The sequence below is a fragment of the Caenorhabditis briggsae genome (genome assembly GCF_000004555.2).
Source record: "Caenorhabditis briggsae complete genome, chrI, whole genome shotgun sequence".
NCBI classification, from domain to species: domain Eukaryota; kingdom Metazoa; phylum Nematoda; class Chromadorea; order Rhabditida; family Rhabditidae; genus Caenorhabditis; species Caenorhabditis briggsae.
In genome coordinates, this window is record NC_013489.2 from 8,764,917 (window position 1) to 8,777,317 (window position 12,401).

The 12,401-nt window shown below is 37.7% G+C and overlaps 1 protein-coding gene across 1 annotated transcript in view; it reads left to right on the forward strand.

Moving 5' to 3' along the window:
- Positions 1 to 1,916: 1,916 nt before the first annotated feature.
- Positions 1,917 to 12,401, forward strand: part of Cbr-madd-4 — a gene marked incomplete at both ends in the record, with an annotated part of 15,628 nt that continues 5,143 nt past the window's right edge. Inside the window, 7 exons of the mRNA XM_045239050.1 lie at positions 1,917 to 2,030; positions 2,081 to 2,242; positions 2,290 to 2,406; positions 5,318 to 5,429; positions 5,471 to 5,672; positions 6,375 to 6,513; positions 6,560 to 6,759. Of these exons, the coding sequence (XP_045094854.1) occupies positions 1,917 to 2,030; positions 2,081 to 2,242; positions 2,290 to 2,406; positions 5,318 to 5,429; positions 5,471 to 5,672; positions 6,375 to 6,513; positions 6,560 to 6,759 (1,046 nt within the window). The remainder of the gene's footprint in view (positions 2,031 to 2,080; positions 2,243 to 2,289; positions 2,407 to 5,317; positions 5,430 to 5,470; positions 5,673 to 6,374; positions 6,514 to 6,559; positions 6,760 to 12,401) is intronic.

Consider the following 12,401-nt stretch of genomic DNA (forward strand, 5'->3'; position numbering starts at 1 on the left):
CAAAGGTTAGAATTTTAATATATTTTTTGAAAAATCTGTCTCATTTGTCAGTCATAGTATTTTTATTATAAAAGTGTTACATAATTCATCGTAAACCAGGTAGTAACCCAATCCTCGCATTATCCCTTGAAGATTGGAATCTTGTAAACTTCTGAACTCTTATTTAACTTGGATCTTTGTGAGTGCTTCTTAATAATTTGGTTTTTGAACTGCAAAAATTGTTTCGGTTTCCTTAAGACATTGGGTTTTCAGGAACTAGTGTATCTTAAACAAACCATTATCCTCATGAGTATTCCTTTTTTCAAGAAATCGGGTTCCCAAAAAACTTCCCGAGAAAATAAAGGAATTTGGTTTTTCAATTAATTTTTGCCTGTTATTCTCAATTTATGTGGGGACTTGTGAATATATTTACGTTTCTGAAAAGTGTCCAATGAATTACCTTGAAAACCTTACCTTGAATTACCTTGAAAAACTATTAAAAACGAAGAAGTGGTTTAAAATTTGTGAAATCTGGAGAAATAATTACTGGAAAATTTCCCGTTTTTCCCAAATTTTCCCGAACGATTTTTTTCGGGAACATTCCGGTCGGGAAAAATTCTCGGAACTTTTCGGGAAAACAGGGAAAACGGGATTCCCAATTTCCCGATTTGAACAAGTCTACGCACGACTATCAAAATTACGGCACCTCACAGGACCAATCATTCCAATCAGTTATCTCGGTTCTTCAAAAACATAAGCCAATGTACGAATAATTGACCCCTTTTTTACAAATATTGCACCTCATCTATATTCTTTCAGATTAATATTTTTTACCCAGACTTCAAGTTTTTTTTCTATAGATAATTCAAGCGTCAGAATCCATCGAGATTTTCTTTTCTTTTTTTTCAAAGTTTTCTAAAGAAAAAGAGCAGTAGAATAGTAGAATAAAGAAGATACCTGGTGTGAGGTGGGGGTGGCCCAAAATCTATTGTCTTTATTTCTTTTTTTTTTGTCTTTTGCGCCTTTTCCGACTTCCTTACTTTTATATTTTCCATCTCAACTATGCGGAAAAACGCGAGGTTTTCTTGAATTACTCCTCAGAAAATAGTTGTTATTTTCATTCGAACCACATTCAACAATTAGTTCAATTTTTCTGCAAAAACTATAGCCACAGCGAACTTTCAAGGTTTTTCTATTTTTCCGTTTTTGCCTTATAGTCATTCCATAAATCGTATTGGTCGCCGGTTTCCCGTCAGTCATTTCCTTTGAATTGGCCCCAATTTTTTTCGATGCTTCCGATTTTTTACTCAAAAAGTTGGTCCATTGAAATACCTATTTCTGAAGGGACGAATTTTTGCTGTTTTGATTGTGGATTTTTCAATTTCCACTATGGGTTATATACGTTTTGAATGTAGTCCAAACTATGTTGCAAAGATACATTCAATTAGTCGAAACGCAAAATTTTTAGAAAAAATGGACCACTTTTTTTCGCGCAGGGTTTTTTCTTGTTTCTTTATGCTTGAGAAGACAAAAAATGACAACGTTCCTCGACACTTTTGATTTGATTTCCGTAGTTATCCTCCGACTTTTCCTGTTTTCTGTTTTTCTTTCTGAGAAAAAAATAACTAAAGCAACTTCACACTTTTCAAAAAATATATGAACAACACTGAGACTTACCTAAAGTAAAAAAAATATTTTTAACTTCCCTTCTTTCCAAAAGACCAAAGTTTCCTTCGGCTTCTTCTATTTTTACTGTTTTGAAATTTCCCTTTCATCTTCTTCTCCTTCCCACTCTAGTATTTCAATTTCATCGCACTCCATAATTTTCGTCACTCGGAATTTTTCTCCAATATCCATAAAAGCTTCCAGATTCTCCCACCCCTACTTTGCCTATCGAACAAAAAAAAACAATGAAGCAAAGTATAAGATGACTGAAAATGAAGTGTTTTCACATCGTAGTATTTCTGATCTTTCACTTGCTCCTAGCACAATTGCATGTGGAAGCTCTTAGTTGGGCTGCATGGAGTCCCTGGAGTTCATGTACAAAAACGGTTGGTTTCGGATGTAAACCAGAAAAAAGGTAAAATTTAATTCCATTTAGTGTGGCGGTGGAGTTTCAAGACAGCTTCGTCGATGTCTCACTTCGAAATGCTCAGGAGAATCGGTTCGATTCAAAGTTTGTGCTCAAAAGACATGCGAGTCAAAATCTAGATTAGCTAGGGATACGATTTGTGGAGGAGAGGAGATGGTGTCAAGACAACAGGTTTATTTTCCCCACCGAAAGTTTAAAAATCATGGTGTTGATTTCAGTGCGAAGTAGTGTGTCGATCCAGAGTGACAGGAGCCAATTTCTTATGGAGAGTTGATGACGGAACACCCTGTCAAGCAGCTACTAGTAGAGCAGTCTGTAGCAAAGGAGCTTGTCAGGTGAGGGTCTTTTAGAAAGAATACCGTAAAACCTGTTATAGAAGAGCCCCCTAACTTTTAAGTATGTTTTAATAAGTAGTTGTCAACGGATATATTGTTTATCATAATATCAGAAGTGTCTCAAATATCAGTTCACAACTTTTTGATATTTTACATAGAAGTATAGATAATTGAGCTCAAACTTGAACAAAATGTATTTTGCCGTTCAAGCGCACCTTTTCGTCCATCCTCGTTTTTTACAAATTTTGAGTCAACTTTAATTTTTTCTTAAAGCTTATTTTTATTGATTTTGTGTCTTAACTCTTTAAAATATGTAATTTTAAATAATTTTCAACAATGGTATTATAAAATGGTCGAAATGTGCTAAACACTTCAAAAATGTGTTCGAAATGGATAGTTGAAATAGTCATAGTACTTATTATACTATATCATAGTTATTATCATAGTTGCGATTGGCCGGGAATTGACAAGTTGGTCACGGCCTGGCCCGGGAGGCTCACGAGGCCCGGCTCTTGTTTTCCACATCTTTCACGCAAAAACCAAAATAATAAGTAAAACAAAAAAAAGACGACTCCCAGAGTCGAACCCACAAGCATTACTATTAGCCTTTGACCGACAATCCGACCACAGGCAAGGCGCGACTGGCGGATAACGGCTAGTTGAAAAAATCTTTGGGTTTTTTCAAGTTCAATTTTCATGAAGTTTGAAGTTTGCGAAAACATATTAGGTTGTTCGGAAAGTCCTTTCCATTTTTAGCGTCAGATTCATTCGATATAAAAAAAGTCAAAACGATGTCAGATAAATTAAAGATAATGACCATTGTTATCAGTGACTATCTGCCAACGTCCCACCAAATTGTGGATGCCTTCCTTCCAGAACTCCGGTCACAGCGCATTGAAAATCAGGCCAACCCATTTTTGACATCATGCTTTGAAGTGAATTTTTTTTCAATCAAGATGTCGGTAGAAATGGTTGGATAGGGGGTAGTCAGACAGTACAAGGTTTGGACTATACTGTAGATAAGACAGAACCGTTTAGCCGTATCGAGTGAGATCGGTCTCCGTTCTCCTTCCCGCATGAGGTTGCGAATTTCGATTTTGAAAATAAACCGTTGTGTTTCCTCCAATGGAGATCCACATGAGAGATCCGATCCTCCAATGGAGATCCACATGATTTATGTCACCTGACAAAAATAGGTATCGGTCATAAAAGTGACACCATTATCTGGCAGCTCCCAATACTCCACTCCTTGGTAGACATCCATGCCAAAAACATCCAATTTTTAACGTTAATTTCACGTTTCGGGACGTCTGGTGGTTGAGTGCCTTTGTCAACCCACTTGGATTGTTGTTTATAGTAATCATACATTACCCATTTATCGCCACTAGTAATGATTTAACTTCAACATTCATGTGTGCAACGCAGGATGAGAAGATTCAAACAGGTGCCCACACATGAAACAAAGTTGCTTTGAGCGAAAAGGTGTGATCCATATCTTCCCACTTTTTTTACTTTGCCGAGAGTTCCCAATTTATGGCTTTTTGACGAAAGGCTTGCCACTGATGTACTTGATATATCCCGCACAGTTTGAGACGGATCCCTTTCAATCCCGGTTTTTAATGCGTCCAAATCTGAGCCCGTATGCTTTTTTGGAGGGGGATTTTCGTGCAACGAGAATTTTCATATTTCAAATTGATGAACCCAGGTTGTGAAGTTTGTTCGAAAGGGTGCATCTTCGTTGTTAACCTCCACAAATTGGTGATTAATTTCAGTTGATCTGAGGTCAGATAGAAATACAAATAAAATGGTAGTCCAAAAATGGAAATTATTAGAGGCGAAAACGGTGGGCATATCTCACTGCACGAAAAGAGGAGAATGATCTCCGTTGGGGTGTAGACACTATTAGGCCTCACCAGCATACTGATAAAACGACAACTTCCTCGCTCTTACCCCCTGAAAGAAAACGAAGTTTGAAAACAACATATAAGACGGTAGAAATTTGAAGAATTTTTTTCTCATTTCTGAAAACCGGAATTTCTCAAATTTTATGTACAAAAAGAACAGAGTTAATAGAAAAAACAAAAGTTTTTCGAAAAGTTTGTCTTTTCGACAAATTTCGTCCAGTTTCGTCTTGCCTTTTTATTATTCAGAAATTCTCTGTATGAATATTCCAGAAATTAGTCAAAGTTATAGAAAACGTTTATTTGATGGATCTGAAAATAATCTTGAACAAAAAAATAGGTGGACAAATTGTAATGCATTTTGTGCGCCACCCTGTATAACACAAATCTAAAAAGAAAGGAAATTCTAAAAAGTCAGAGAATTCTTGTAAATTAACACCTATGTTTAAAATCCGGAATAAAAAATTTTCTCGGAATCCGGATGAATGAAAAATTTCCGGAATCCGGACAAAAACATTTTTACGGAATCTGGAATCCAGAATGAAAAAATGGACAGAATCCGGAATCCGGATTCCGGACCCCTCTGCCAAGAAAGTCAAGCGCAATATTTCGCCAATGTCGATCTATTTCGACCACATTTTTGAAGTGTTTAGCGCATATCTTTTTACCATTTTTGAAAATTGATTAAAATGACTTTTTTGAAGAGTTAAGACACAAAATCAATGAAAATGAGCCTTAAAATGGTTCAAAATGTGAAAAAATGAGGATGGGCGAAAAGTGCGCTAGGACGGCAAAACACATATTATTCAAGTTTGAGCTCAATTATCTCTATTGCTTTGTAAGCTATCACAAACATAAACTGATAAAACACTTATGATTCTATAATAAAACATTTATCATTGGATAACTTTTTGATACTTTAGACAGAAACCGAAAAATTTGAACAGTTAAAAGTTAGGGCGCTCTTCTATAACAGGCTCTTTTGGTCACACGGTACACTGTCTTTTCAGATTGTTGGATGTGACGGTTTAATTGGTTCTTCATTCCGTTTCGACGCCTGTGGTGTCTGTGGCGGACGGGGTGATACTTGTGACAACGGGAAATTCGTCTGGAAAGTTTCAGGTATTCTCAATGTCCATAGTTACTATAGCTTTGAAATATAGAAGAATACACTGCGTGTGCATCAAACTGTGATGATATTGTGGATTGGGCAGGGGCTGGTCGATCGATTGCTTCCACAAGTCAACCGATAGTTGTATGTGTGAATGCAGTCAGCGGAAGGGTTGTTCCAGAAAGATTATGCGCTGATAAATTGAGACCGAAAGTTGAAGCAAGACCGTGTCCGATGCTGATTTGTCCTTCGAGGTTTGAAATATTCTTGACCTATGAGGATTGCTTTTTATGCATAGATAGAAGTTGAAGTTTTAATTTCAATTGCCAGTTAAGCAGTTCAAAATTGATATCAAATACCGTAAAACCTGTAGCAGCTCAATTATCTCGGCTCCTAAAAACGTATATAAAAGTTTTCATTTAATACAATATTTTCTATATTATGGTAAACAATTTATCAGTTGACAACTTTTTACTATTTTTTACGGAAACCGAGATAAATTGTCTATGCCATTCTGTTACAGGTTTTACGGCAACTGTTGAAGATTGAAAAACTTTTTTTCCTTGTTTGGATTTTGCATACCTATCACCAAATTTCTGTCATAGTATGAACCACAAAGCTTAATCAGTTTCAATCATGATCAGCTCCTTTTCAGATGCCGGTGAGTTATTTTTATGTTTCCTGGAAGCGTTGGTGGTAAGCTCAAAAATGTGTGCCCCATAAGAATGAAGGGGATGATTGATTGTTTCTTTCATTATTATTTTTTCTTATTTAATATACTTTCTTATTATCATTAAAACTCACGAAACATCTCAAAAACTTGAGATCCTTGAAGAATGGTTATGTTGTTTATCACTTCTATTTTAAACACAAATGATAATGTTTTCTATGCTTTTTAGATGCTGTGATCACTTTTCTTCTCGTTTCTGAGCTCCAAAAAATAAATTGAATTTCAGATGGATGGCTGCTGACTGGACAGAATGCGTTCCTCATTGTGGATCAGGAACCAAGAGAAGAGAAGTTTATTGTGTACAGACGGCTCATAATATAACAGTTCATGTCCCCGATTCATTTTGTGAAAATGGAACCAGACCGGTTTGTAAAAACTCAGAGATCTAGCCTAAGAAGTATTTTGATTCAGGTAGCGGAGGAAAACTGTGTTTCAACATCTTGCGGTCGATGGGAAGCTGGAAAATGGTCGAAATGCACAGCTTCTTGTGGACAGGGTGTACGTCGTCGCCACGTGGCATGTGTTGGTGGATCAGATTGTGATGAAGGTGGAAGACCGAGACAAGAGACAACTTGCTATTCTGGTATACCTTGTGGTCTAGCAGCTAATAGGTGAGATTTGGGAAGAGACATGGGACATAAGGAAGTGCTCATTTTGCGGCATTGTTTTTGAGAACTTGGTAAACTTGCACGTTTGTGGCTTTCCTAAAATTTATAGAATTTATTGAAAATCCCTCTGAAAACCGTATTTCATGCTTTTTCAAGACCACAGAATAGAGATAGAACTTAATTTTCCTCACATTGGACCACCTGACAAAATACCGTAAACACTATAATAGAAAGCCCCCAAATTGTCAACTTTGAGCCTGTATCTCGGTTTGTATAAAATATATCTCGGTTTGTATAAAATACATTTGAAAAAAGAGGTCGATAGACAAAGTATTTTCGATATTATGATAACATTTTGTCAGTTGACCACGTTTTGATATATTTTACAGGAAATGAGATATACAGTGCGTAACATAAGTATAGGGCCACCCCAAAATCTAGCTAATATTTTTTAAATCGCAATTTTTTGAAAATCTAAAAGCAGAATCGTGATCAGCATCGAAAATTACCCCAGGAAAATGATTTTGGTAATTTTATTCATAAACTGACCGGATGCCGGAACAAAAGCTAAAAAATCGGCTTCTGCAAGCGTAACATAAGTATAGGGCCACTTTGGGAATTAGTGGCTGGGTACCCGAAAAACGTGAATCCGGTCAACCAAAAATCATATTTTAAGTAGCCTGTCACTATTCAAATCATTATTTCCAAAAATTACTTTGTCTGGGTCCGTCAGATGGGTGCCAACCGCTGTTTTAGGCCATTTTCAGTTGAACCGTCTGGATTATCAGCTGGAAGATCAGAAGTTCATACTAGAGAATCTCTAGGGCCTCAATATCAGTCCAGTAGACATTTCCTAGGTTCACTAACTTTTTCGGGCTCATATGAAGTACCCAACCGTGTTTCCGGAACCATGAAAGAGCCAAGAAACTTGCGAGTACACAAATTCTGGCAGTCAGCAGCCCCAGGCATCATGGTTGATAACCGAAACTGAGAAAGCAAGGGGATAACGGATACAGCTAAACGGGTGTAAGTCATCAGCATGCATTTTAGCCGGTGGAAAACCGTTGATGGGACAGGGAGAAGCTTCAAATACCGCAGGAAAACCTTATCCTGAAGCAAAGCTTAATGGCCCTCTTACAAATTAGGGATAGAGTTTCCGGCGATACAGTTTGCTGATTGATCGTTTGGACATGTTTTATTACAGTTGCCAAGTCTGACTGCATAACCGGAACATCCTCATGCGCTTTATTTCGAGTTTTTAAGACGGTTGTTGTTATTTTCTCCAAACATTGGTTGTCTTGTGGTATTTGAAGCTTCTCCCTGTCCCATCAGCGGTTTTTCACCGGCTAAAATGCATGCTGATGAATTACACCTGTTTAGCTGTATCCGTTATCCCCCTTGCCAAAGTAATTTTTGGAAATTATGATTTGAATAGTGACAGGCTACTTAAAATATGATTTTTGGTTGACCGGGTTCACGTTTTTCGGGTGCCCAGCCACTAATTTCNCAAAGTGGCCCCTAATATTTTAGGGGGAAGGAAAGTAACTGTCCATTTTTTTATTCGTTAATAACACAAAGACAAGAACCATCCAAGATTGACAGTATGCGCCGTCGGGGTCCACGTCATGTTGACAACATTCAGGCAACTTGTGGATACCATACCTCCAAAAGCCAGCTGGCAGTGAATCAAAGTATACCTTCCCGGACGTTTTTTTCTCATCGACAGTGTAAAGTTATTTTTCCTCCAGATGACGTTGAATAGCTCCGAATAGCCAATAATAAAAGGGTCAAGTCTGGAGCTTAAGGAAAGTGAAGAGCCGTCCATCCAAAGCGTCTTAGGACTGAATTGAGTTTCATCAAATAACTCGAGAGCCTATGTTCCACGGCAAGTCAAGTAAGACCTGGGCCGCTTTAGCTGGACGTTCCTTTTTTACGCACTTCTAACTCCCGATTTGGCCCTTTCATTATTGATTATTAGGAGATATGCAACGTCATCTGGAGGGAAATAATTTAACACTGAAATTGAGATAAAATCTGGACTCAAAAAATACTTTGAGTCGCAGCCAGCTGGCTTTTGAAATGGTATCCACAAGTTGCCTGAATGTTGTCAACATGTCATGGACCGCGACGGTATACTGTCAACCTTGGATAATTCTTGCTTTTGTGTTATTCACGAATCAAAAAATGGACAGTTACTTACCTTCCAACCTAATACTTATGTTACGCTTGCAGAAGCCGATTTTTAAGCTTTTGTTCCGGCATCCGGTCAGTTTTATGAATAAAATTACCAAAATCATATTCCTGGGGTAATTTTGGATGCTGATCACGATTCTGCTTTTAGATTTTCCAAAAATTGCGATTCAAAAAAATTTTAGCTAGATTTTGGGGTGGTCCTATACTTATGTTACGCACTGTAAGAGCTCAAAGTTGATGGTTTGGGTGACCTTCTTTTAGAATGCTAACGATAGGTTGTTGAACGACTGCTTAATGACATTCGAAGTACTCCGACTAGTCCACAGGTAAAATGCGAACGGATCCGTTACGGACACTCAGCGTTCGCGCGCGGTTGAAATAGGAACCGCATACGGACCGCACGCGACCCGTTTTCAGAAAACCACATCACATTATTCCGTATTCCTCCGTATTCTGTCCGTTTGTTTTTAAAATATGAGTTTGTTTTTAAAATATGGCATTATAAAAGATTCTGAGAATCTGAGCATTTTCGGCAGGTCCCCTTTATCTGTGCAGGACTCTCACACCATGAAACTAATGATGACGATCTTATATTTTCTGAATTTTTTCCGGTAAATATTAAAATCTCAACTTTAAAAATAATACCCTTTTTCATAAATTCGTAGATTTGCCTCCGTTTATTTAAAAACGTACACCATATAAGCCCGAATTTCTCATCAATCACCATCTCCCTAAACTTCGTCCGATTCATACTAACTCCATTCCTACACATGTACTTTTAATCTCGATTCGCAAAGTTTTAGTAGTGTTTGTAATCGTATTCTTTTTTCCGAAAGAAGATTTACCCAAAATAAAAAAAGAGGAAGGGTAAGAAAAATTACTACTACTCGTCTTAAGTGGTCAAAGGATGAAAAGAGTGTATAGGAGTAAAAAATGAGAAAGGAATGCAGAAAAAAAGGATTATAGAAGTTACCCAAGGGATTTTGAAAAACGAATGTTGCCATTTTTGTGTGAGCGAGGAAAAAAATGTTAGGAGAATGGGGTTACGATGGTGGGAAAAATTTGAAGTTGAGAAAAATAGAATTTTTGAGTCAAGAAATTTGGTTTACTGTTGGGCTGTTTTGTGTTATACAGGGTGGCGAACAATTACCCGGAATGATAAAAACGGGTATATCTTTAGACATAAGTATTTTGGAAGCATGAAAATTGGTTGAAGCGTAATTTTAAGCTTGATTTAAACCTACTGAAATTTTCGAAGTGATTCCTCAAGTCTTATGTTTGTTCAAAGATGAACGGCGTTAATTTCCTTGCACGCCGTTGTGACCCTGACAAGATGAAGTAACTCTGACAAGCGATAACTCAGCTCAAAGTTGATCTAATAATTTGAAACTTAGCCAGTTTATTGATGAATTATTTGAATTTTCGCATTCCAAATTTGAGCGCGGTACAACGCTTGACTCATACTTTATACAAGTACAAACTTTAGTTCGGTTAATTATGCGCCAATCTGTAAACTGGAATAATTCTGGTTTTTTGTCATCATGATCGTACAATCTTTATGATACCAGAATCCCGCCCAACATTAGAATTCGTGGAAATCGCGGGCAAAATCCGATGTCATTGACAACTCCGTAAATAGTAAAATCTGCGAATATGTAGCTTACCATAGTCTTTGTATTTGAAAATCATGTTTGTCTTTTTGTTCGAGGGCGCTCTTAAAATTTCGAATAATCGAAATGATTGTGTTTTTCAAGGTTTCTCCTAGACTACTTTCGGAGCATCAAACAACCATTCTAAGCCCAGTATTCTGTCTCGAACCTTTTTTCCTGTCTGATCAAGTACTGATCCGAATATTATGTTTGATCTTCTGAGCAAAGAGCACTACAACACAAGATAACAAGTTTGCACCGCATCCAAATCTATCAAATTCAAATCCTCCTCAGCATCTCCTTCTTTTATTTTCTCTCTTATATTCCCACTACTACTATTGTTCTTTGCCGCTGCTCTTTTTCTTTTTGGCGACATTCAAGAGGCGAAGAAGCAACGCCTTCTTTTTTCGTTTCCCTTGTCTTTTCTCCTGCGAGAAAATAAATTGATGGGTCGTCGTCGAGGCCTGTGCTGCTCTCCATTTTAGGCTCCTCCCCTTTCGAAACCCCTGGCTCTTCATTCAATAATTGGGCGTGCCCGCCCCATCTCTTTTCTCTTTCTTCTCTATTTGTTTCCTGAAAAGTGAAGAAAAACCAGTGTCTCCAGGAGTCCATCGGAATACCCTTTTTCGAATCCATGAGCATCATGCTCCCCTTACTATTGTTTATTTCAGCACCTTGGTGTGTCAACGGATTGTAAGTCTTCTTTTTTCTTGTTTAGTTTGAAAAATGTGGCATTCCTTAAACTTCTTCTGATCTTAACTTGATGCTTCCTACAAGTAAGGTTCATTAGCATTGAGTAATGACAGATGGAGAAGAAGACACCCCCTTCGATGTGAGAAAGAGCATAAGGAGGTTTCACAGGGGAGGTCCACTTCAGAAATCAAGAGGAGTGTAATGACTTCAGAAATAGGAAAATATGAAAGGTTTAGTGGGGTAAACACTTCTGGACATATTGAGGACTTCACACGAAGGCTGAGATTCATACGGTCCGGTAGGATGCATGTCGATGAGCATTTTAACTAGGACTTTCAGGAAAGAGAATTTTTGTATGAATCCATAAATGTGATGTTAGCTGTAAAATTATTCCAGACCGTTTTTAGGCTTTTTACCGGTAAAGTGTTGCTTTTTAAAAGTCTTTTCAATGTTTTTCAGAGGAAACGAGATATATAAGCTCAAATTTAGACACAGGTGATTCGCGAAAAATCCGTTACGGTCGCTCCGCGTTCGCAGTAGGTGAACGACTGGTACGTTTATTAAGAATTTACGGAATTGGAGTATTGCGTTGCGAGCTCGCAACAGCTTGGTGGGTTTATTGATGTTCAGAGTTGGCTGGCCGATAGTAACTTTTTTGATTATTAGAAAAAAATTGGAACCTACAAAATGTTTCGCCGACCGAATTTCCAAGAATTCTGTATTGTTATACAGTAACGAATAGATTCTTTGATGAATGCAACTTTCCACTTTTTGTATTATGTGTGAAACTAACAGGAAAATACTTTTACGACGTCCTTTGAGAGCTTGAGAAAAAAAGTTCAGCAATATCGTGTAAGTAAGTGCCTACATGGGTCAAACATTTTCAGACGAAGTTTTCAGCGTGCGGATGAGTACCGGAGCTATATATTCCTGCCCACTCCCAAAGGACATTTGAAAACGATTCTCCTGGTCGGTCCAGATTGCCCCAAACTTCTTACCTTGGAGGCAGCCAGTCGTTGGTGCTATCCTTGAAACCAAAGGGTTTCCTCAAATTTGTCGAACGTTCCGTCCAACTGAAATCCCAAATCGTTTTTGGCCTCAACTTTCTCC